Below are 27,281 nucleotides of genomic sequence, written 5' to 3' on the forward strand. Positions count from 1 at the left end.
ACATCGCCTGCATATTAGAAATCCGCAACAACTGCGTTTTAAAGACAACATAAAGTTCCACCGCGGCAGTAAAAAAAAACCCTTTAACATATACGAAATTCAAGCCTCATAGAACAACACTGACACAGAAACGTCTGTGTGAATGCGGCCGACTTGTCAATCCCACCAACAATCATGACACGCAATATCCAAATACAACGCTACGACCTTCATGTTGGACAACCAAGATAGCCATATAGCACAGCACGTGAGTCACCGCCCACCATTTAAAGGGGAAGCGCTCCTTTAAAATAAATCATTAACACACTCGTCCACCATCTTGTTCCAATGTAAAGTTTATTGCAGAATACAAATTACTACAAATTCTCGTTACTTATCGGAGGATTAACGAACCAGACAAATATACAAAGTGACGAAAAAGAAATACGGTGACCGCTTCTCTGCGAGTGGAGTCGGACGCTACAGGTCCTCTTGCTGTCTAAAACACAGCAAATTTCTGCTCCGATCGGCACCAAATCCTTAAAATCTGAAATATTTTACCTAAATTAAACTTCTAAACAACAACAAGAAGCTGTAAGCGAAGGGGGAAAAAAAACAAATAAAAAAAACTGAAGTTTAGCTCTGCCTCCAACCGTCACTGTAGGGGGTGGAAACCTATTAAGTTACACATCTTTCTAAATTTTGTTCCCTGCACTCCAGTCATAACCAAAGCTGCCCCTGCTGTTCTTGCTTCTACATCCTATACTCTAGTCACATCCAGAGCCGACTCGAATCCACCAATGCAACACTGCAGCCCGTCAGCTAAGGAACAGGACAATGCCTTGTAGGAGACCATCAGACACAGTCACCCAGAATACCACACAGGCTGTACAGGCTTGGAACCAGTAGAGGGCAGCATTGAGATCCTAAAGCCTGAGGGGCAGGAATGCAGCTTGGAATGCAGCTCTGGAGGGGATTGGAGTAGAAGACCCGATGGAACTTCATCCAGCAGACAACTACATGTTATGTGGAGGAGTCTAAAAATCAACCAAAGCATTTCATTCGAATGTTACAGAACACTCATCTTGCGTGGAGTTTGGCGCAGTCCAAACCCCCCACCCCCTGACAATATAGTGGTCCCTACAAAGATGTGAGGTTTACATGCAAACACATCTGCGTATCCCTTGATTGAGATCCCATTTTATACTCCAGTCACATCCAGAGCTGCATCCACAGTTCTGCCTCCTAGTACTCAGTCCCAGCTGTGCTGCATTGTGTGGCGTGTGGTCCTATTGCGAACACTGCACCTCCCACAATGCAATGCATCAAAGCACAGACCCTTATCAGACCCAAGAGAAGCTGCATCTGCTAGAAAGTGCAGCTCTGGAGGTGACTGGAGTATAAAACATATTATACAAAATCAGTTAGGTTACTCTATAAACTTCACCTACAAAACAAGTCAGCGGTTAAACATGGCGGAAAACAGAATAAATGGCGACTAAGAACCATAAATGTGGGCGCGGGGGAGAATGCTGGAGAAACATCTACATAAATAGGTCGGCCTTCAAACCTAGCATTTTAACCCTTCATCTCCCTAACTAAGAGCCGTGACTGGTTAGTTCTACATATAAACCTGTTTACCAGAGGAGCGTCTCCTTGTGATTGTCGCACGCAGCAGTCGACAGCGTATATACTATATACACACAGGGCCGATCTCACCGTATACCTGAGGAGCGTTTACCTTTGGTCTATGCAGTCCCATTACAACCCATTATAATCCCCCAATCCAGCGTAAAACTTTAAATATACAGGAAAAGTCCCTTAATCCGGCATCCTGTGGTCCAGACATTCTGGTAATCTGGAACCTCATCAGATTATGACCTGTTAGATGGATTAGGATAGTAGTTTTGACCAGGGACAAACAAATCCCATCTAAAACTTTCCAATAATCCGGCACCTAAAGATAGACTGAAGAAAACCTCCTTTTGTAAATTTCTATATATTTATATGCAGTATAATTCCTTTAATCCGACATCTGATAATCCGGAAAATGCATTGGGAGAACTGAATGTTAGTGTTTTATTTTTTTCTTGGACATTTTCAACTTCATTTAATAGTTAGTTATTCTACAGACGTCTGTTAATCCAGAAGGATAAATAATGCCGTATTAAAGGAATTTTTAGCTTTTCCCTATATGCCTTTTGTTGCATTTACACAGTTCCCCCAATTCTCAGCCCGGTGCCATCTTCTTTGCAGCTGCGTGTACCCCAACAGTTCAGCACAACGACGGCCACGCATGCCAAGTCATCAGGACTAGTTAGAAAAAAAAGTGCGCAAGAGTAAAAATACAGCGTAGACTTTCCCACAATGCACTGCATCCCATTATTTAAAGGCACAATGAAAGTGTACAGGGTTTCCCTTCCTCCCACGCAGGGACACTGCGATGTGGTCCATTTCCTTCACGCCTTTTTAGAGAAGTGTGCGCGGTAATTGTGTCCCTGGTTAGGCTTTAAATATGGCATCTAGGCGGGGTTAAGATCCGTAACGATCCTGCAAGAAAACGAAATAAATATTACTTGAGTACTACAAGTCTCAGCATTACAGTCCAGAGGATACACAATCTGATGTAGAGAAGAAAAAAAAAAATAAAAAAAACACTGCGCAGTCAATCTATATCCACCAGTCAAAGCAAACGGCCGCAAATGGAGTCAAGTCTGATCGAGTCTGTTGCCGGCAGCAGACTTGGCTCTCCAGCTGCTCCACACACCCTTCACGACTGCATGATGCTGTGGGGGTCCGACTATGGGGATACCCCAGCTGATCCCAAGAGCAGGGGTCTTGGAAGTCTCTGCATGAAAGAAGTGGGGGTCGTGCGTGTTTACCGCTATTACATCAAGGAGAGCGCCGGAAACTGCTGATTACAAGCGCTTGACAATTTCCAGCGCTCACACATACACAACCCAAGCTCCACTCACGTGGAGGGAGACCATCAGGACTGACAAGAGATTGGCCCCACAGGATCATAAAGTTATCCCCTATCCCACTGGTCCTAACACCCCCCAACGATCTGGTCAAAAGGGCCCAACTGTGATAAGATCACAAGGTGCTATTCGATTGCCATAGCAGCCTGGGGGCATGGCTTAAAGGGGTTGTCCCGCGGCAGCAAGTGGGTCTATACACTTCTGTATGGCCATATTAATGCACTTTGTAATGTACATTGTGCATTAATTATGAGCCATACAGAAGTTATTCACTTACCTGTTCCGTTGCTGGCGTCCTCGTCTCCATGGTGCCGACTAATTTTCGGCCTCCGATGGCCAAATTAGCCGCGCTTGCGCAGTCCGGGTCTTCTGCTGTCTTCTATGGGGCCGCTCGTGCAGAATGCCGGCTCCGTGTAGCTCCGCCCCGTCACGTGCCGATTCCAGCCAATCAGGAGGCTGGAATCGGCAATGGACCGCACAGAAGAGCTGCCCCCGGCGGCCATCTTCAGCAGGTGAGTATGAAGACGCCGGACCGCCGGGATTCAGGTAAGCGCTGTGCGGTTTGTTTTTTTAAAACCCCGGCATCGGGGTTGTCTTGCGCCGAACCGGGGGGGGGTAAAAAAAAAAACAAAAACCCATTTCGGCGCGGGACAACCCCTTTAATATACTACTGCCTTTCAGAACATGGTATAATGCAGTACTGTGGTATTGCATTATATTCTATGAGTGATCAAACAAGCAACTTTAAGTGCCCAATGCAAATATATTTAAAAAAAAAAAAAAAAAGAAAAACAAAACCCAAAAGACATTCGTCACCGCTGCATCGGCAGCCAAGTCGATAGATACATTTAAAAAAATAAGGCAGGCCATCAGAGGGTGCTCTTTGTTCATAAAGCCACCTCTGTGTAGATAGCAAGGAGACCGGGTGTAGTCAGACACATTCACCATCTCCCAGCTCCAACAAAACTACAACTCCCAGCAGCCATCAGGTTGGGACTGACCTGAATAGTCGTCATGACACCATTGGCCAATACGGAAAGCCTCCCCGCTACGGATTTCACCCCTTGCTTGAAGTTGGCCATGTCTGGGGCTGAAGGCAGGACGTTGGACAGGTTGTAACTTGCTGTAAAAGCAGACAAGAAAGAGTTAATGGTTATTACGGGTCCTGCGTTATCTGATAATATCTATTGTCCATCAAGCACAGTGCCCCCATCTGTTCTCTCCACCCTGCACAGTGTGGGAGTCCTGTGGCTCCTCCATTCTAGGTATTGCCGGGGAGGGGGTGTGGGGGGGATTTTGGATACCTGAAGCCTGCTTCTTCTGGTCATCAAACAGGTCAGCGGAGCTGATGGACGCGTTTCCTGAGAGTCTCTCCAGCCGAGCACGCGCTTCGTACTGTGGGAGGGAAGCACAGACGTAATCGGCGGCATAAAGCTGACTAGTCGTCTGCAGACACGCCAGAGAACTCTCACCTGTCATAAAGCGACAGGTGTCTAGCAAACCATAAACAGCGGATATAAAGATACGGGCGGCATCACTGACTACAGGATGGAAAGAAGTGGCTGAAAAGCCCTCCCGATATACGATAGAGGGGTCATGGAGCCAAACGGCCAAAGCCTCTTTGACACTATGCGCTTTGGAAATGGTCAGATGATCCCTCTGGCCCAGTCAGACGAGCTCTTCCAACCAGTTTGCATTACTTATGGCACAGAGCTCCAAATCCCCTGTATACAGTGTTACCTGATAAACCCGCCTGCATCCACCACTAGAGGGTGCTCACTGCAGACAGGGTATACATAAAGTTTAATAACAGCTCTGTATACAGCCAACTTCCTCTAGTGGCAGCTGCAGGTGGAGCTTTATCATGTTTATCTGAGGCTGGGCAAGGGGGCTTGGAGCTCTGTATCAGAAAGGTAGAGCAATGGCTACTGTAAAAGGCTTATTAACCCTTCACTTCCAAGCAGTTTTCTCCCAGGTTTGTCTAATAAGAGCCAAAAATAACTTATTTTCCCCCATAAACATAGCTGTAGGAGGGTTTGGGTTACATAGAGCTATTTGACAGCAGAACTCTGGCTTTCCACTTTTTTTTTTTTTAAGGTGTTTACTGTGCAGAATAAATAATGCAATGTTAATAGTTCAAGCTTTTGGAGACGGCAATAACCGTTTTTATTCTTTTTTTTTTTAGTGGGAAAGGGATTTTTGAATTTGCGATCGCTTCAATATACTGCAATACTCATGTATTTCACCTATGAAGCTCTACCACAGGCGATAGGCATCAATCCATGGCGGACCCAGGAATCTTCACTAGACCTCGGCTGTTATGGCAATCCACAGGCACTCCGCAAACACTGAATAAAAGGCTGCAGCATCTAAGCAGTTAAGTCACCCGACAGCCGATTCTAGCGGGATAAACTAATCCTACAATAGGAACAACGGAACTTTATATTGTTCACCCGCAACTTCCATCCAAAAGGGATTTTCCGCATGGTATGCAAATTGCTGGCAAACTGTCTGCTGGGCGGTTCCTCTCCAGAACTTATCCGGGCGCCACCGGTCGTTCACTAAACACGCCTATTCTAAGGCTGGCTGATGTCACCAACTCGTAGAGCTGGAGATGCTGCATGTGTAAGTTAGACTCTGCATTGGCTACAACTGAGGAATAGCGCAGTCTGTCTGGAAGCATGGTGTATCCGGCTTCCTGCAACCCTAATGAGGTTGTCCAGGGGTCCCATCCAATCAGCTGATTATACGCCTGCTGGTAGCACCACAATACACAGGGGTCAAAGTGGAGGAGGCTGCTCCAACCTCAGTGTAGTGGCTGGCACTTATCAGTGACAGCTGCGCCTGCAATTAGGTCAGTGAGACCCCAGCCCAAAGTCACAAGTGTTGTCCACTAATGTAATGTTAAAGCAGCAGCCTCCACTCTGACCCCTGTGTATTGTGGTGCTACCAGCGGGCGCCTGATGAGTTCAGATCCCAAGCGGTTGACCCCAACTGATCAACTATTGATGACTGATCCTGAGAGTAGATTATTAATAGTACTGTGTGCCAATCAACAAACTTTTTGCCGACCAATGAAGTCATCGTCCGAAAAGAAGACTGTTGCGTCTGAAATTTTTGCCCAATAGCCGGATAAAAGCTCTATTATGTAAAAAAAGATCGTCCGTCACTAAACAGGCTGCTTGAGCGGCTGCCATGGCCAAGACTACAATGTCTATAGTGTGCTCCCCCTAGTGGTGGCTGCAGGCTGACAGGATGTTAGCATAGAGAGGAATTAATAGCCAATCTGACTTTAAAGGGGTTGTCTCAAAATTTTACATTAGCCCATTCCTCCTGTCACCCTCCTGGCATAAAATAGCATTTTAAAGCGGTTTTTAAACCGCTTGCTACTCACCGATGTGATGAAAGATGAACTTATAAATTTCTTCTCCCAAGATGGCCGCCAGTCCTTTCCCAGGGATGCCCTGCGGTTTTCTCCCACGGTGCACCGCGGGTCTTCTCCCATGGTGCACCATGGGCTCTGTGCGTTCCATTGCCGATTCCAGCCTCCTGATTGGCTGGAATCGGCACACGTGACGGGCGGAGCTACGCGATGACGCGTAGAAGGGGGCAGAGCCAGAACGCCGCTCGTGCCCGGACCGAAGAGAAGGAGAAGACCCTTCTGCGCAAGCGCGTCTAAAAAAGCAAGACGACCCCGAAATTAGACGGAGCCATGGAGACGGGGACGCCAGCACCGGAGGGGGTAAGTGAATAACTTCTGTATGGCTCATATTTAATGCACGATGTATATTACAAAGTGCATTAATATGGCCATACAGAAGTGTATAACCCCACTTGCTTTCGTGAGACAACCCCTTTAAGCAAGGCGGTGTTCATGGGTACCAAATGCTCACCCAAATTGTGGGGTCCTGTTTGGTTGCCATGGTAACCTGGGACCTTTTGAAGTCAATGCCAAAGATGACATGCCTGTGGCACATCGTAATATATTGTCAAAATGCTCTAAGATAATTGATTTAAAAAAAAAAAAAAAGGAAGGTCATATGTGCATGCAGCGCTTTTTTGCAGCATTTTCAGACGGATCTGCAATGGAAATCCCAACGCAGATGTGAAACCGGCCATAGGCTAATTTCACACAGGCAAGTGTGATATCGGGCCATGAAACTCAGTCGAATATCACGCGCGCCAACATGCAATGTCCCCGCAGATGCGAGGCATGTGTGTTAAAACCGCCTTGCATCACTTCAGGAAAGTAGCGATCGCCAATGGGAAAACCTCACAACGCATTTGTGTGCACCTTGCAAGCTGTGTCGGTCCCATTGAGAACAATGGGCGATGCGTTTGAGGGAACGCCCAAGAAAGGACATGCCGTGATTTTTTCCCGCGATATGAAAAAAAAAAAAATTCAGAAGAATTGGGCTCATATTCATATGTCTCGCAACGCACAAATATCGCCCGATTTTCTCGCCTGTGTGAAAACGGCCTTCGTTTTCCCCATTTGCAGGACAAGGAACTGGAACACCCCTTTTATCATATCATACTCACGTCTGCACTGTCTTGTTTTCCAAAGTACATATCTGAAGAAATCGCTTTTGCGTTTCCAAATTTTTTCTGGGCATCATCCGTTACCGGAGTCGGATCCAAGTCAGGCTTACGGCGAGTGGCCGGTCTAAAGGGAAGAAGGACCAAGAAAAAAGGTGTTTTCTTAAACAGTTCTTGGGCTAACTACCAGTTTAGATGTAATGAGAATTCGCTTTTCGTTCATTTTATGCAGCATAAAAACCATCGTTGCCTCATTCACTAATCGCTCGGTTTAAACGGCGGTCGTTTAGTCATTCTTAGTCACTTATACAGCGAATAAGAATGGCTGAACAATTTCTCGTTTGAACACGCCAACAATATATCTGCTGTATAAACAGGCGCCCCGAACAGGCGAGCAAACTACGTTGCCATTTGCTTGTTTAAACAATAATCGTTTGGACCCTGAAGCAGAATATATGATTAAATGTGGGACGTTACATCCTGAATTATACTCCAGAGCTGCACTCACTATTCTGCTGGTGGAGTCACGGTGTACATACATTACTCATCTTGCACTGATCCTGAGTTACATCTAGTATTATACTCCAGAGCTGCACACACTATTCTGCTGGGAGAGTCACTGTGTACATACATTACTGTGGAATGTTATCTGTCCCCCTTGTATCTCCACTCTCCAGATTTTGCTCCTTACATCTGTTCTGCATCATATGCAAATTACCAGGTAACCATCTGATGGGTGGTCATTCCTCTCCCTGCAGCCGAGCTCTCTCCTTGCCCATTACTGCAAAACCACCCATTCCGTGCTTAGCGACGTCTCCAGTGGAGACATCATGTATTCCACCCTCAGATGAATATTCTGCGACTCCTCTTTGGTCCGGACGAACGTCACATGCATGCGCCATTAGAGTGGCCCAAGTGTCGTTACAGTGGAATGCATGACATCTCCAGGGGGCCCAGCTAGAGATATCACTAAGCACGGAATGAGGTGGCTTTTTGCAACAGAGGTAAGGAGAGATGACATAACATTGCGCATTTTCTAGCTCGGGCGAGCGCTGCTGCCTCCTCACAGGACTGCAACATCATCTTAATTGCTCACACAGCCCAACAGCAGCTCCGTCCCATTCAAGTGAATGTACAGCACGGTGCCTAGTGTGGACTGAAGCGACCACGGTGCTCACCCGAGCGCTGCGGTCACTTCAATCAGCGGGGATCACGAGCGGCATCCCCCAAATCAATTTTTCCCGATTGTGTATCTTTAGCTCCGGTCTTAATGTATAGTTGGTGGAAATTTGACCTGTGCAAACGAAAGGGGGTGCTAACAGCAGCATCAAGGTCTCTTCATAAGTCATTCAGGCACAGTGCCATTGATACTAGTACGGGCCTTGTACTGCAGCTGAACCTCGTTTATTTTGAATTATATTACATTTTCTCCAATCGCATTCAAAGCCACGTTCAGAATTCTATTGGCTGCTCTTGGAATTTTCTTCTTTTTTAAGCTACACCCTGCTGTCATATATGTGACCAACCCAACCCGCAAAGCTCAAACAGTCAACATCTGAATTCCTACAATGCACAGGAATCATAAATCCACTTTTATACATGGAGAAGAGACCATGGTGGCCGTGGCTTGAATCAGCCATTTTATTCCCATCCTGCACTGTAGAAGTCCGTACCGGTCATCGTAGCTGCTGATCTTGGAACTTAGTGTTGTGTCAAAGTCATTGTTGGAGGTTTCCTTCTTCCAGAAATCATCAGATCGTTCGTCCCAGCTCAGGAATGAGCTGCTGACCAGCTCCGGGGGGTCGTCACGGTAACTGCGTGGAGGAAGCGAAAGTCAAAAGGGCGGAAAGACCATCTGTCACTCACATAACCATCAAAGTGATGCTGTGAGGCGGCAATGCAGAACAGAGCAGCGACAGTTCTGACAGGCAGCACCCAAGGCAGTCTGGTTGCTAAGGACAAACTCCCTGTGGTTGTTACAATGTATCCCTAGCAACCAGTCAGGCCTCCGGTGGCTAAGACCACCGATTCTTGTCATACCGAACCAGACAAATGAGATCTCACCGAGACCGGGAGCTGCTGCTGCCACCGAAGAAGAAGTCGTCTTGGTCATCTTCATGATAAATCTTCTTGGGTTTGATGGACTTCGGAGCTTCTTGCTCAATAGTTTGCATTTCAGAAAGAACAGAATGCGAGATCCCACTGAGAAAAGAGAGAAGGACGCAGGTCAGTGGTGTAATTATAGCGCCCCCTACATAAAACCCCCTGCAATGAGACAATTCCCCCCCTCTCATAGGCATCACTAAGTACAAGGAATGTGATGCAGAACTCCTCGCTTAAGAGAAGCGACCACCACTAACAACCTCACAGGTCATCACCTTTCAGCCCCCCTGCGTGAGCATATAAAAAGACACAGCTGTAGTAGAGGGGCAATCATGGCCCCCCCCCCCCCCCCCCTGTATTACCCAAAGCAACTTGTAATATGGAAGACTTGATGCTTTACACATTGGCCAAAACCCCTTCCTTAATTTGACTTACCTTCGATTTCCAAAACCCATCCCAAGTCGCTCGGCTTCAGCCTTCTTCTTCGCAGGCAGATTTTTCATCTTCTCATCATCTTTCTGCTTTTGTATTTCCAAATCCTTGTAAGCCAGGCGGAGGGAGGAGACTCTGGATAGGCCAGGGCACAAATAGTGAACGTTACATCTATTATACTCCAGAGCTGCACTCACTAGTCTGCTGGTGGAGTCACTGTCTACATACATTACTTATCCTGTACTGATCCTGAGTTACATTCTATATTATACTCCAGAGCTGCACTCACTATTCTGCTGGTGGAGTCACTGTGTACATGCATTACTTATCCTGTACTGATCCTGAGTTACATCCTGTATTATACCCCAGAGCTGCACTCACAATTCTGCTGGTGGAGTCACTGTGTACATACATTACTTGGCTGCCATACTCACATGGGCTCCTCTGCTTTCCTGCTGAGGTTCGCCATCTCCTGCTCTTTGATCTTGTCTACAGCCTGGGCCTGTTTCTCAATCTCGTTGAAGCTTTTGCCGCTGACTTTCTGGGCCCCCAGACCTGCCTTCTTGGCCCCAAGCTGCAAAACAGAGTGTATTAAGAGGAGCAGTTGATATCGGTCACACATGATGTAAATGTCTCTAGAGATTGCACTGGAGATATGTGGGCAAGAAAGTTTGGGGACTTCCTGTTATTCATCCTCTCTCCAGTCTGAATGGCTGATAACAGGGAACAGTAGATTATATGGAGAGAAAGCCGATTTGGATGTAGAGGGTCCCTTTCAGCAGCATATTTCTTTGGAGCTACTGAATGACCCACCATCTATAGGTTTCCAGAACAGCTGCATTCACAATTTTTCAGTCTTCAGAGCTGAAATCTCCCAGCATACTCTGCTTGTTCATTGTCTACAGGGTGATGGATTTGCATTTTGAGAAGTCTTCTTTACACCAGTAAGAAAAACTGCCCCCTGCATACAGGTAAGTGTCTGACAGACCCACTGTTTTCAATAAGGACCAGTAGAACTATGAATGCATATAATTAGGCAAAGTGTCCCTCCTCCTCCCAGACATCCTCCTTACCCCTTTCTTAGCGGGTCCTGGCTTCTTCTTGATGATTGAGCCGACGTCTGTAAGCGAAAACATTGCAATTACCAATATACACAGACATAGGCAGGAGAGAGTCAACAAGCAGGAATTACACAGGGGGTCAGCAGGATTTCAGAGCAGCACATTGAACAAGCACAGCCAAAGAAACCGGAAATTACAGCTGCATTAACTTACCAATCTGCCTAACCCAAGACCCTGCAGGGTCACTGAGACAGAAGTTACATGAGTCAGAGGAGGGCCGGGGTATCTACATGTGGTATAAAGCTCAACCTAACACTACAATGTTTCCTTACCATCCAGCTTGCTCTAGGGGGCGCCTTTAGCTCATTATTTCAATATACAATATATTGCAGCAATAGCACCACCTTCTGGTGACACAAGGAAATGCATTAAAAGGCAGCCCTAGAGCAAAACTGAAGGCATTGTCAAGAGCAATTTGTTCCGACTGCGGATCCCTGCACCCGGGAATACGTAGAGTTTGCAATGACCGACTACCCCACCTGATGATCTGCAATGAAAGAGTGAAAACGGTGTTTACGGAGATCATGTTTGTCAGTCCCGCACGTGTGGCAACCAAATCTGTCCAAACAAAGCTGAAATATGTTTCAGGAAAAAAAAAAATCTAAACGGCGCAAGCACGGCATAAAATGTTCTGCAATTTTCTAGTATACACGGCATATCCTTTTCAAGAGCCCTGCTTGCTGTCAGTGGACAGGAGTATTTTTCTATTACACTATCAAAAACCAATCCGCCCCGAGAAAAAGTTATGGTTTTGCTGCAGAACCCATCCTGTAGTTCCATCTCAGGTAAATGAGAGTTGTGGTGATTAGATGAATGGTCTTGTCACCAGAGGCCCCAAAAGTGGTTCCCCCCTTGGCCCATAAAAGGCTCTCGGAGGCTCCTTGTGTAGTGACCTCTTCTTCCACTTGTGTAGAGCTTGTTGACCACTAGACGCCTCTACGACGCAGAGAAGAGATTTCGCCCCATTACCAGAGTCTGAGTGGGGGCACATTATTGGGATGTGAGAAGCTGGATGGTCGTAGCGATGAATTGTCCCCTACTGGGCCGTTCTGACCAGACTGTTAGGGGGCGAAACACTTCGAAAATTCTGCAAGCGGATTCTGTGAATTGACGGATCTAAACCTGTGAACAGATCCGTGGCAGAACAGCTGCAGCTTTGCAGCAAGTTACTCACAGGATTTTGCTGCGGTATTTGATGCAACAATGTTACAGACTTTGTATCAGAGAATCTGCAGCATTTCTACTGGTGTAAACGTGTACCCGGGGTTCCTTCACATTTAGCCGATTTGGGGTGGATTTCCACAGGCGGGGGTAAAGTTCACTATGGATCGGCACCAGTGATGTAGATTATCCGCACCATGTCTACATACCCTAAATGAGTTCTTGCACTAGCTGTCCGGTACGTCAGACCTCCAGTTATCAAAGACCAACACATCCAAATGCCCAATGTGCATGCATAACTGATGCTCCATTCACTTCTATGGTACAAACGCAGATTGCCAAGAGCACCGATCTCCGCTGCTCCAGTCACATGGGGCATTCGGGTGTGCGGACCTCGGGATCACTGGGGGTCCCCAACATACACTAATAGGAAAGCATGCTGACCCCCAAACACATTAGTTGGTCAGTGGCTACGGCTGATGTGCCTCGTCCAGAAGGAGACGGGTGCCAGAAAGAACAGCCAAATTTAATCTGCCCATCCCTCGTTCCTATGACTGTATGGAGACCCTGTAACCCGACCACCACTGTTCTAACCCTTACAAGAAAACAGACACCAATCATTCAAAAACTCTTTAATTGCAGGAGTTTTGTGTTCAGCAGCGGCACCCTGCGAACATTTTACTGTAAAATCCTTTAACCCCTTAAGGACATGGCCTATTTTGGCGTTGAGGACCAACCGATTTTTGGTATTTTTCCATCTCCATTTTTCAAAAGCCATAACTTTTATTTTTCCGTCAACGCGGCCGTATAAGGGCTTGTTTCTTGCGTGGCGAACTGTAGTTTTTATCGGTGCCATTTTTGGGTACATAGGCTATATCGTAAAACTTTTATTATTTTTTTTATGATAACAGGGAGAGAAAACGCATCAATTCTGACATACATTATTTTTTTTTTTTTTTTACAGCGTTAATCATGCAGCATAAATGACACTAAATTTTTTCTGTGGGTCGGTACGGTTACAACGATACCAAAATTCTTATATATGTTTTAGGTTTTTATACTTTTTTGCAATAAAAACCCTTTTTTTGGAAATCTTTTTTTTTTTTCTCTATAGTTGCATTCAAAGTCCTGTAACTTTTTTATTTTTCTATGTACGGAGGCGTATTTTTTGCGAGACGAGCTGTAGTTTTTATTAGTACCATTTTGGAGAATGTACGGCTTTTTTGATCACTTATTGCATTTTTTGTGAGGCAAATTTGCCTCTTTTTTAGCGGTTTTTTTTACGCTTTTTGTTCAAAATAAAAAGCGTGTTCAACTTTTTGTACACGTCGTTACGGACGCGTCAATACCAAATATGTGGGGTTTTTAATTTTTTTACCTTTTTTATGCTAATATTAGAAAAAGCATAAAAAAGGGGTTTTTTCCATTTTTATTTTCTTTTTTTTTTACACTATTTGAATCCCTGAGGGACTTGCAGCACTATGCCTATGATCGCTGTCATAAGGCATGGCAAAGCTACTGCTCTGCCATGCCTTATCGCTTATACAGCGATCATAGGCATAGGCAATACAGGATGCCAGTGTCTGGCGTCATGTTGCCATGGTGACAGGCCGGGCTCTCGCGATAACATCGCGAGAGCCGGCTGGAGACACAGAGGGAGCGCGGTCCCTCTGTGAACTCTTTCCCTGCCGCGATCTACTTAGATCGCGGCAGGGAAGGGGTTAACAGCAGGGGGGGGGGGGCGCATCTCCGATGTCCCCCCGCTGTTGCAGCGGGACGACGGCTGTGACTGACAGCTGACTCCCGCTGCGGGATAGCGCGAGGTCAGCCATGATCTCACGCTATCCCGATGACGTACCGGTACGTCATTTTGCGCGAAGTACCAGGCTCCCATGACATACCAGTACGTCATGGAGGGGGAAGGGGTTAATCTGACATAAACGTGCAGCAGGTGTCGGATTACCAGATATCAGCCATAAGAATTACCAGGAGCCCAAAATAATTGTCACGATACAATCATCTCCTCCTCCGCTGTCTGCTTTTAGTCTAAGGTCATATCGCATGACAGTTCTATGGCGGATTATCAGATGCTCTGGATTTATTGGATGCCGGATAAAAGAAATTTCACAATCAAGTTATATCTCCTCTGTGATTGGTGCTCGTATAAAGGGCCAGGGCATCTGAATAATATAGGTCACTGGCCCTTTAAGGGGCTTGAGAGATATATTACATATATGCATCGAATACGTGCGGGGGAGGGGAGGACAGACTACCAGAGGAAGAGGCTGAAGCAGTGACTAACGGGAGATTCACCTTTGGCAGGTGCGGCGCTTCCTGTGGACGCTAAAGTCCCTGAATCGGCTGCAACATGGAAGATAAAAGGAGACAGACAAAAACAGGTTTACACGGGCACCACACAAGCACGCAACACAGCCAACTCCACAAGCAGGCGACACAGGCCCCTTACAGCCAGCGTGTCGCCCCCTTTAAGAGATGGCTTGGTGGGATTTCAAGGGGAAATCTGTTGGAAAGATCTCCCAAGAGGTCACAGCTAACGTCGGGGGATCTAGGACCACCACTGCTCTCTAGGGGTTGGACCCCTTAGGCACGACTCAGTCATCTCTGTAAGGGAGAGACAGTGCAGAGGTCGAGATCACAGAACCCTCCGCATTTGTGACCCATCAGGAGATCACACTGACAGGACTTCCCCTTTAAGTATGACTGTGAGGACGGTGTATCGGGGTTACCTAGTGCCGCCTTGGGGGACATGCTGAGGCAGTCGACGCTTGGCCCCACTTCCGGTTCACCTACAATTGAAGACATGATAGTCAGTTCCATTACTAAAGCTCCTGTACACACCTTTATAGCCATCATTCCTCCGCTTGCTGTCAGTGAATGTTAACCTTTATGCCCATGAAGATTGTGTTAAATGAAGTTGGTCATCAGTATTGACCCCCAAAACCAGTTTTTACCATCCATTGGAATAAAAACAATAAGCTAATCGCGTGTCAAAGGGGAATAAAAGGAAAAAAAACAAATGGCGGTTCAGGAGGCGCAGCGAAACGCTGAACAGAAGAGGAGAAATGTTAATACAGGAGCCATTATAGCTTACCAGAGGTCACCCTGCCCCGGTGTCAGACAGATACGAGCTGATCGCATTCTGAGCTTTCAGTTCCCAGATATTGCAGGACTAGTGTTAAGCCCCAGTTACACACAAAGATGATCGCTCAAAATTAGTATAAAAGATGGGGGAATGACAGTTTAAGCGATCATTTTGCATAAGCTACCAATGGGCACTAATGCCCATTAGCAGCGTATTGCCTTCATTTGCATGTAAATGAGTCTCCCTTTCGCTGTGTGCAGATAACAGCAGGTGGTCTGTTATCTGCATACAGCCCCTTTGTTCTGCCCTGGGACTGCAGCTGAATACAAGGTTACCAGCTCTTCCATGGAGAAGCACAGCATGCGGTCCCTGCTATTAGCTCTCCGACCGAATGATGGCTTTTAAACTCAGAGAATCACCGTTTGGCCGAAAAGCAAACGATGGTAGCATTTACACGCAATGATTATCGCTCAAAACACTGAGAGATAATCATCCCGTGTAAATGGGGTTTTAGAATAGCACCCACTGCTGTTTGTACCCCCCAGAAATCCCAGGACTAGTGTTAGAATAGCGCCCCGGCTGTTTATATCCCATGGTACCTTCTTTACTGTCAGAGACAGACTGTGGTCCACTGAGGGTCATCAATCCGTCCGCCGATGGCTCCTCCCAGTCCAGATTACTGACCTGCTGAAAGAGAAGGATGCCAATTTCTGTAACTACAGAAATCCCGTAGCCCCTTTAAAACAAAAACAGCAATTCTGTACTTTCATTTTTTCAGCCTTGCATTTCAAGAGCTACCACTCTTTTATTCCCATTGACGTAAGCATGGAAGGGCTTGTTTTTGTGGGACGAGTGGCCGGACTATTTAGTGTAATGTTGATTATACTTAAAAAGGTAAGTGGGTTGAAAAAAGGAGAGAAAAAAAAAAGAAAGCCACCACACAATTGTGCCAGGAGATCACAGCTCAGCTACTGGCTGTCACCTCTAGGCCTGTAGCTTATTTAGGTGAATACAGACAGTGTCCTTCCTGCAGGCAGAGATGGTACCGACCATAGTCGATGATCATGTGATGTCATGCTGATGCATCACGGGATTGACAGCACAGAATAGTGAAAGTAGGGATAAGTCTCAGCATCAGCTTGGTACCCGATAAGGAAAATACAGAAGGCTACAGTGATTGGAAGTAATTGCAATATACACAGTAGACATCCAGAGTGCAGGGAAGTAGAAGGGAGAGGGGCGGAGGGATGGAAAAATTTTCTTTTGCTGAAGCGTCCCTTTAATAGAAATCATTAATATAAATGCCAATTGCTTGTCTGAAAATGTTATAACATCTCACCTTATACCCCTTAACGCTCCACGGCGTGCAGTTATGTTATGGAGGTTCGGGTTTATTTAAAGCAGGATCAGGGGATGAGGAGGGGGGGGGATAGAAAAATCAACCTTGCGTTCATAAAAGTCTGCACTTTTTTTTGTTGCCCCATCTCCAAGAAAAAAAAAGCAAAAAAGCAATCAAAAAGTCGCAGGTACTCCAAAAATGGTACCAATAGAAACTATAAGAGGTCCTGCAAAAAGAGCCCCTCTCACACAACCATATTGACAGAAAAATAAAGTTATGGCTGTCATAATATGCCAGCAGAAAAATCGGAAAATGATTTTACTTTATTTTTTTTCCCCAAGTAGTACAGCAGAAAAAAAAAAAAAAAAAGACATGGCATTGTTGCGATCGCAATGACCCATAGAATAAAATTCTGTCATTCTTGCTGCAGTGTGCACACTGTAGAAACAAGACCCCAGATTTCTTTAAGGGGTCTTGATCACTTGATCGCTTCTACAATATACTGCAATACAGTACTTCTGTGTAGTGGTATACTGTGCATTTCCATGTTTGTCCCGCTACAGACTGAGGGCTCAGTCACAAAGGAGGATTTAGTTTCTGTCCAAGAATATACAGTGCATTCCCTGCATAGTTGGGGCCTCCTTTCAGCTTAGTTGTTTAGATGAGTGGTCAACTTTGATAGCGGCATCTAAACAGTTAACCACAATCGGCGCCAGTTCCGATATCACAAACAGCCAGATACGGTGCTGATTTCACTCTCGAACCTGCTCTACACACCACCTACGACCGCCCGCCAGGCTTTGTGACGAATGCCCATTATGGGGTTAATGCTGCACTTTATAGTCCAGAAATCCTGATAATTTGGCGTATGACACAAATGTTCCCACGCTGGATTAGCAGGAAGTTATGCGACAGTGCGGCACTTGAAGCTACACACGGCTGCACTTTACCGTCATCGTGCTGCCTGTATACAAACAGTCTTATAATTTGGTAAAGAATTGCTCCAGATTATCAGAATTTAATCGCTCCTCCTCGTTTCTAGATATAAAACATCCCTGCAACAAATATTCTGTGTTACCTCAACGTGAGACGCAAAGAAGTCTTCTTCCTTCTCCTTGGGTGACAACGGGGGAGCTCCGCAGCCGTCAATCCAGAGCTGGCATTAATAAAGGACAAATATGAGATGTGGAATCTAAGGTCTCACGAATTTTCTAGATCTCTGCTTGTTGTGACATTCTTTATAACTAGAGACTGTGAGCTGAAGTGACCCACCCAACAGCGTGATAGTGTAGTCAGCTAGGGCAGATCAGGAATCTGCACCGCCCTCTGGTGGCAGACAAGGGCATTACATGATATACTTACATCAGTGCCATGCTTCCTAGTCGCCTGCGTTGCAAGGGTCTTAATCTTCTCTCTATACAGACTGGAGGCACGGCTGTTGTACTTGGCATTTGCATCATTTGTGGTACAGCCGTGTTGTCGGAAGAAGATAGTCTGCAGGAAAGAAAACAGTGGCCATGAAACGCAGCACGCTGCTAGCCGATGCTATCACATACCACATCCTGCATGGGCTCAACCCTCTATATGATGCGGGGAAACAGCAGATGATCTGATGCTGCCATCAATCCCGCAAACAGCTGCTCATATCTCAGCTACCAGCATTGAGAGATGCTTTGCAGCAGCATGAGCCACAGACACTATAGATAGGAGTAAACCTATTGACTTCTATGGGACAGCATTGTGAGCATGCTTTATATCCTGTGCAGAGAAGAGGCGAGCTGTAACATTCCCTGTTGATTTATATGCTTTAGAGCAGCTTCAAGACTAACATGTTGTGCGCATGCTGTGTGCAGGTAGGAAGATAAGGTGTGCTGTGCCCATTACCTGTAGACTTCTATGGGATAGTGTTCTAGACAAGGTTTGTGATCAGTGCAGGGAGGAGGTGTGCTGTGTCCATTTCCTATAGACTTCTATTGAAGAGTGTTGTGGGCCTACTCTGTGACCTGTGCTGTGAGGGAGAGGAGATCAGCTGTCTATTACCTATTGATGTCTATGGGAAAGTGTTTTAGATATACAATGTGACCTTTTCAGGCTGAGGAAGGAGGTAAGATGTGACCATCACCTGTCGACTTCTATGGAAAAGCATTGTGGTCATGATCTATAACCTGTGTGGAGAGAGGAGCAGCCACTACCTATAGACTTATATGGGAGAGTGTTGCAAGCATGCTCTTATTCCCTATCTACAGGACCTGATCAGTGGTGGTCCTAATGGTCAGATCTCCACAGATCACAAGAACGGAGTCCTCCAAGGTGTTTGAATGAATGGCCCTGCGGTTGAGCATGCGCGCCATCACTGCATTGAGACTGGCAGACAGCTGAGCGCTTGTACTCGCCCATCTCCAGCAGTCACGCAAATAAAGGCTGCGACCTTCGGGACCACCGTTCCCATGATTGATGAGGTACACAAGGCCCGATGAAGGAACCCCTACCGGGACTTGCAAACACAGTTTTCACCAAAGTGTCGCCACTATAACACGCGTGCCATTCCAGTCACGCAGCCTTGAGGCGCAGCAGGTCTCGCCCTGAGATATGATGGGTGTCTGCCATTTAGAAACAGAGGAAACTGCGAGAGACTCACGGCGTTGGAGTTTCCTCCGACCTGCATGCACCGCAGCTGGAACCACGACCAGTTGGAATCCAGTTCAGTCGATCTGCAGAAGAAAAGAAAGAAGTGTTACATACAACTTGAACGCAATCCAGGAAGTCCGATAATCCGGCACTCGTGTTCAGCCCAGTACTGAAGACCACTTAATGTCTGCTCTACATAAAGATCGGTTTCAGGATTCTCGGCCGTGGCAAGAGACCCATATAGACGTCCGATAATCCAGACATTTATGGCAAGTTTATAGAGAAACGTATATTACTGCTTTTAGACAGACGTACCATTCATTCGCCCCACCAATTCAGCAATAAAATTCCTTTAATCCAGCAATACGCAGACCAGAAAGGTGCTGGATTATCGAGTATTCTGGATCACCAGACAAATACAACACAACTGCCTTATCTGTCACGGGTTGCAAGGTGAGGAAGGGAGGAGCTTGCTTCATACCTGGTTGCCGTCAGCCATTTCTGTCGGACCTAGTTCGGTTGTGGCCAATGGTGACAATGGAGTTTAACCCCTTAAGCCTAAAGGGTCACATAGATCAGGAGCCAACCCTACTCCAAATAGAGTGGGTGCCAGCTGTCTATGACCTTCACAACAGCTGATGGCGCTGTTAACCTTTTAAATACCCCAACTGTTGTTGAGGGGTCCCAACACAGCCCCCTCACGATGAGATTGCAAGGTGCCATTCTGTTATCATAGCAGCAGGGGTCTTCTGAAGGCCCCCAGTACTACCATGTCAGACTGCAGTATATAACGCAATACTACAGTACTGCATTACACTCTGAGCGATCAAACAGCCAGAAATTCAGGTCCCCTTAGGGGTATAAAGAAAAAAAAGTAACTTTCTTTAAAACCCCTTTTTCCATACGTAGAATTAAAAAAAAAAAAAAAAAAAAGACACACACACACACGTCTGATAAAAATAACACAATTTATCCCAAATGGCGAATGTCAGCAGTAAAAAACACACAAAGCCAGAACTGCACTTTTTCTGGTGAAAAAAAGAAGGAAAATAAAAGGGAGGGGAAAGGGGGTCCATCCTTAAGGAGTTAAGCAGCTGACCGGAGGGGCCTCCTATGGCATCCCCATCATGTGATAAGCCTGCAGTCTGGCTATAGCTCGGGGTGAACGCACAATAATGAGGATTCCATAATGTGCAAACAATCACACAAGTTCCAAATCCCCTTTGGGGAAGGAGGGGGGGGGGGGGAGAAAAGAAAAACTCGAGCAAAAACGCATGATAATCTACTTTTTGGTACATTTACACAGCAAAGGTCTCCATAGAAGTCTATAGGGAGCGCGCAAATTCACATTCAATATGCAAAGCAATGAGTAACACGCTGCGCAATTCCATGGAAACACATCTGGACCTCAGGCTAAATAGCCATTTAAATCGGGTTCGTGTGGTTAAGTCCTGCACGTAAAAAACGACAGAAAAATACACTCGCAGAAGGACTCGTTCAGGTCCAAACACGTTACGCCGAGTTGCGTGCCGCTGTGCATACGCTCATGTGAAGGATCCCTTAGGAGGGGGTAAAAAAAAAAAAAAGAGCACAAAACGTGTTTGGTCTTTAAGGAGTTAAAGGGAGCTGCCAGTTCATCAGCCATTTAACCCTTCACTGGTGGCTCGAGAACTTCTCCTCTGACCCGCTCCTCCAGGACATAGAGATGAACCTGAACAGCCGGAGGATGATGATGGCGGCGGCTGCTGTTTTCCACGAGACTACTGCTGCCCGCACAGTGATATTACATGGAGCGGCCTGCATGCGCTCTAATGGGCGACGGGGGAGAATTTGTCACTTTGTTTCCGCTCACCTAAAAATAGTCGTTGGTTGATTAAATAAAGAGGTAATTTTTGCTTTTCAAAGACTAATCAACCAGACGGCGAGGAGGTGGGCGCACCGAACCCGCTCTTTCGATTGGTGTACGTTCCAGCAGTTGGACCCCCACTGATCAGCAAGTTACCCCTGTCCTGTGCAGAACTTCACGGGACAACTCCAAGTATAAACAGACAGAAGGGAACCTGCCAGCACCTACCTGATGAAGCTGACGTGAACGCCAAGAGATCTGTGCGTCCCTGAGCAATCGATGCACAGAAAGACGCCATATGTGATACTGGCCCAGCTCGGGTTCTTCGCCCCACAGTCAAAGCAAGCCTGAAATATACAACAGAGAGCGAGTCAGGAGACACCAAACAAGCCGAATCGTCTACAGATATTGCCTCAAATACTCCAGAGCTGCACTCACTATTCTGCTGATCGAGTCACTGTGTGCATACATTACTTATCCTGAGTTACATCCTATATTATCCTCCAGAGCCGCACTCACTATTCTGCTGGTAGAGTCATTGTGTACATATATTACTTATCCTGTACTGCTCCTGAGTTACATCCTGCATTATACTCCAGAGCTGCACTCACTATTCTGCTGGTGGAGTCACTGTGTACATACATTACTTATCCTGTACTGAACCTGAGTTACATCCTGATTATACTCCAGAGCTGCACTCACAATTGTGCTAGTGGAGTCACTGTGTACATACATTACTTATCCTGTACTGATCCTGAGTTACATCCTGTATTATACTCCAGAGCCGCACTCACTATTCTGCTGGTGGAGTCACTGTGTACATACATTACTTATCCTGTGCTGATCCGCAGTTACATCCTGTATTATACTCCAGAGCTGCACTCACTATTCTGCTGGTGGAGTCACTGTGTACATACATTACTTATCCTGTACTGAACCTGAGTTACATCCTGATTATACTCCAGAGCTGCACTCACTATTCTACTGCTGGAGTCACTGTGTACATACATTACTTATCCTGTACTGATCCTGAGTTACATCCTGTATTATACTCCAGAGCTGCACTCACTATTCTGCTGGTGGAGTCACTGTGTACATACATTACCTATCCTGTACTGCTCCCATCCCCCCATATTACATAGGCTCATGTAGTGGTGGCTGTACACCCGCTGTTGCTCCCCCAGTACCGCAGCCCGCTGGGTGGGCTCCAGCACCGCTGATGACACGTCTTCTCCAGTAGCTATAAATAAAGTTCTGTGCAATTCACAGCGCGCCAGAAAGTGAGGTGGCCCTCCAGACCTAAGTAGACAACAGAAGAGTGACTGCTGGTTATAGGAGGCATCACCAGGGATCCCCCGGATCTGCAGTGATCCTATAATCCGGCATCTATGGGATCTCACAGTCCGGATTACCAGACTGTTCCAGAAGAGACGGATAAAGTTTACTTTAGGTTCAAAGTGCGCACAATTCTCTTCTCTCTCCGTTCGGCGTCATCTCTGGGGGCAAAGTCCCCAGGCCCCGTCACCGGCAGACCTTCACCCCCCCCAGGCCCCGTCACCGGCAGACCTTCACCCCCCCCCCAGGCCCCGTCACCGGCAGGCCTTTACCTCCGGCCCCGTCACCCGCAGGCCTTCGCCCCGCTGCCATCACTTTCTGGACATCTCTGTCGTTCTGTCTCCGCTTGCTGGCAGTGAATAGCGACGGTCTGTATAGAGACAGAAGCATCCCAGCCTCTCACTGACACACTGTAGCAAACCTGCAGCTGGAAACAAGGTGCAGCAGAGGCCCCGCTGATCTCGGAGGTAAACAGCGGTGACTCAGGACAGGAGATAGCTGACAGCGCAGTACCATGTGACCACAGAGGGGCATAACCCAGAACCCCAACCATGACACACCAGCAGGGGGCACCCACATATGACACCGCGGTTATACCCCCTCCGGGCGCTGGGAGGGGGCGACAGCTGTTACCCCTATGGGGCGAGTGACAGCTGTTCCCCCCTACAACTATGTCAGCCGAGCATCCCCCCGGACACAGGTGGCGCGTTGTGCCCGCCGCTCCCCACCACTACTACTGCTGGCACAGGTGACACCGCCGCCCCCCGGGCACAGCTGGCACTCCTCTCCACGCCACCCGCTTGTCGCCCCTTACCTTGTTGGTGGGCAGGGAGCGGAGCCGCTTGAAGATGGCGGCGATATCCTGCTTGTGGAGCTCTGTCATCTTCCGCCGCTTCCGCCGCTCACACCGGCAACCTCCGAACCACCGAGCGGCAGCGCCGGACACTGAAGGCCACGTCAGCAACCGCTAGAGACGTCACCCCGTAGCCCCGCCCCTGACCCCCCACGCGTCATCGCAGAAAGCACCGCCCCTCTACTGGTAACGTGCCCGGGAAGCCCCGCCCAATATCGGGCAGATCACTGCCGGAGCTCCGCCCCCAACTATCCGTGACTTCTTCGCCAGGAAATCAAAAACTCAGTGAGAAATATAGAACAGATGACGTCACGTCCTAACAGCAACACTGCGATGGGCATTTCTGACCCCAAAGATGGTGATAGGTGACTACAAAGATGGAGATTGCGGACCACAATCATGAGGATTACTGACCCCAATGATGGGGGTAACTGACCTCAATGATGGGGATTACTGACCCCCATGATGGGGATTACTGACCCCCATGATGGGGATTACTGATCACAATGATGGGGATTACTGATCACAATGATGGGGATTACTGATCACAATGATGGGGATTACTGATCACAATGATGGGGATTACCGACCACAATGATGGGGATAACTGACCACAATGATGGGGATTACTGACCACAATGATGGGGATTATTGATCACAATGATGGGGATTATTGATCACAATGATGGGGATTATTGATCACAATGATGGGGATTACTGATCACAATGATGGGGATTACTGTCCACAATGATGGGGATTACTGACCTCAATGATGGGGATTACTGACCCCCATGATGGGGATTACTGACCACAATGATGGGGATTACTGACCACAATGATGGGGATCACTGATCACAATGATGGGGATTACCGTCCACAATCATGGGGATTACCGTCCACAATGATGGGGATTACCGACCACAATGATGGGGATAACTGACCACAATGATGGGGATTACTGACCACAATGATGGGGATTACTGACCACAATGATGGGGATTATTAATCACAATGATGGGGATTATTGATCACAAGGATGGGGATTACTGTCAACAATGATGAGGATTATTGATCACAATGATGGGGATTACTGATCACAATGATGGAGATTACTGTTCACAATGATGGAGATTACTGACCTCAATGATGGGGATTACTGACCTCAATGATGGGGATTACTGATCACAATGATGGGGATTACTGATCACAATGATAGGGATTACTGTCAACAATGATGAGGATTATTGATCACAATGATGGGGATTACTGATCACAATGATGAGGATTACTGACCCCAATGATGGGGATTACTGTCCACAATGATGGGGATTACTGTTCACAATGATGGAGATTACTGACCTCAATGATGGGGATTACTGATTACAATGATGGGGATTACTGACCTCAATGATGGGGATTACTGACCCCAATGATGGGGATAACTGACCACAATGATGGGTATTACTAACCACAATGATGGGGATTATTAATCACAATGATGGGGATTATTGATCACAATGATGGGGATTATTGACCACAATGATGGGGATTACTGTCAACAATGATGAGGATTATTGATCACAATGATGGGGATTACTGACCCCAATGATGCGGATTACTGTCCACAATGATGGGGATTACTGTTCACAATGATGAGGATTACTGACCACAATGACGAGGATTACTGTCCACAATGATGGGGATTATTAATCACAATGATGGGGATTATTGATCACAATGATGGGGATTATTGATCACAATGATGGGGATTATTAATCACAATGATGGGGATTATTGATCACAATGATGGGGATTATTGATCACAATGATGGGGATTACTGTCAACAATGATGGGGATTACAGTCCACAATGATGAGGATTATTGATCACAATGATGGGGATTACTGATCACAATGATGAGGATTACTGACCCCAATGATGGGGATTACTGACCACAATGATGGGGATTACTGTCCACAATGATGGGGATTACTGTCCACAATGATGGGGATTATTGATCACAATGATGGGGATTATTGATCACAATGTTGGTGATTACTGCCCCAATGATGGTTCCCTCCCTACATGAGGTACTTACTATCCCGGCTTTTGTCTGGGATAGCAGGCATTTTTTTCTGGTGTGATTTAGTCTGGTGAGTCGCCATTAAGCCACGCGTTTCAGATCCATAGTGGGCTAAGTGGTGCATTGTATCACTGCCGGAGCTCCGCCCCCAACTATCCGTGACTTCTTCGCCAGGAAATCAAAAACTCAGTGAGAAATATAGAACAGATGACGTCACGTCCTAACAGCAACACTGCGATGGGCATTACTGACCCCAAAGATGGTGATAGGTGACTACAAAGATGGAGATTGCGGACCACAATCATGAGGATTACTGACCCCAATGATGGGGGTAACTGACCTCAATGATGGGGATTACTGACCCCCATGATGGGGATTACTGATCACAATGATGGGGATTACTGTCCACAATGATGGGGATTACCGACCACAATGATGGGGATAACTGACCACAATGATGGGGATAACTGACCACAATGATGGGGATTATTAATCACAATGATGGGGATTATTGATCACAATGATGGGGATTATTGATCACAATGATGGGGATTATTGATCACAATGATGGGGATTACTGTCAACAATGATGAGGATTATTGATCACAATGATGGGGATTACTGATCACAATGATGGGGATTACTGTCCACAATGATGGAGATTACTGACCTCAATGATGGGGATTACTGACCTCAATGATGGGGATTACTGACCCCCATGATGGGGATTACTGACCACAATGATGGGGATTACTGACCACAATGATGGGGATTACTGATCACAATGATGGGGATTACTGTCCACAATGATGGGGATTACCGTCCACAATGATGGGGATTACCGACCACAATGATGGGGATAACCGACCACAATGATGGGGATTACTGACCACAATGATGGGGATTACTGACCACAATGATGGGGATTACTGACCACAATGATGGGGATTATTAATCACAATGATGGGGATTATTGATCACAATGATGGGGATTACTGTCAACAATGATGAGGATTATTGATCACAATGATGGGGATTACTGATCACAATGATGGGGATTACTGTTCACAATGATGGAGATTACTGACCTCAATGATGGGGATTACTGACCTCAATGATGGGGATTACTGACCTCAATGATGGGGATTACTGACCCCAATGATGGGGATTACTGATCACAATGATGGGGATTACTGATCACAATGATAGGGATTACTGTCAACAATGATGAGGATTATTGATCACAATGATCGGGATTACTGATCACAATGATGAGGATTACTGACCCCAATGATGGGGATTACTGTCCACAATGATGGGGATTACTGTTCACAATGATGGAGATTACTGTTCACAATGATGGAGATTACTGACCTCAATGATGGGGATTACTGATTACAATGATGGGGATTACTGACCTCAATGATGGGGATTACTGACCCCAATGATGGGGATTATTAATCACAATGATGGGGATTACTGTCCACAATGATGGGGATAACTGATCACAATGATGGGTATTACTAACCACAATGATGGGGATTATTAATCACAATGATGGGGATTATTGATCACAATGATGGGGATTATTGACCACAATGATGGGGATTACTGACCCCAATGATGCGGATTACTGTCCACAATGATGGGGATTACTGTTCACAATGATGAGGATTACTGACCACAATGACGAGGATTACTGTCCACAATGATGGGGATTATTGATCACAATGATGGGGATTATTGATCACAATGATGGGGATTATTGATCACAATG

At 46.5% G+C, this 27,281-nt stretch overlaps 1 protein-coding gene across 3 annotated transcripts; it reads right to left on the minus strand.

Moving 5' to 3' along the window:
- Positions 1-317: 317 nt before the first annotated feature.
- Positions 318-23,538, minus strand: ARFGAP3 (ADP ribosylation factor GTPase activating protein 3). 3 transcript variants are annotated; one of them, XM_066590864.1, is made up of 17 exons: positions 23,382-23,538; positions 21,461-21,579; positions 19,397-19,469; positions 18,121-18,252; positions 17,837-17,914; positions 16,019-16,103; positions 15,064-15,123; positions 14,630-14,677; positions 11,108-11,154; positions 10,469-10,608; positions 10,038-10,169; positions 9,564-9,701; positions 9,173-9,313; positions 7,503-7,626; positions 4,265-4,355; positions 3,962-4,083; positions 318-2,529 (listed from the first exon to the last, which is right to left on the minus strand). In XM_066590864.1, exons 1-17 carry the CDS (start codon positions 23,448-23,450, stop codon positions 2,512-2,514), a joined length of 1,617 nt encoding a protein of 538 aa, XP_066446961.1. In that variant the 5' UTR covers positions 23,451-23,538; the 3' UTR covers positions 318-2,511. The 3 variants fall into 3 exon arrangements, with proteins under 3 accessions (XP_066446961.1, XP_066446960.1, XP_066446962.1); XM_066590863.1 differs by having other exon boundaries at positions 16,019-16,106; XM_066590865.1 differs by lacking the exon at positions 14,630-14,677 and having other exon boundaries at positions 16,019-16,106.
- Between the last annotated feature and the right edge of the window lie 3,743 nt (positions 23,539-27,281).

This window comes from Eleutherodactylus coqui, chromosome 2, assembly GCF_035609145.1.
Source record: "Eleutherodactylus coqui strain aEleCoq1 chromosome 2, aEleCoq1.hap1, whole genome shotgun sequence".
Taxonomy (NCBI): domain Eukaryota; kingdom Metazoa; phylum Chordata; class Amphibia; order Anura; family Eleutherodactylidae; genus Eleutherodactylus; species Eleutherodactylus coqui.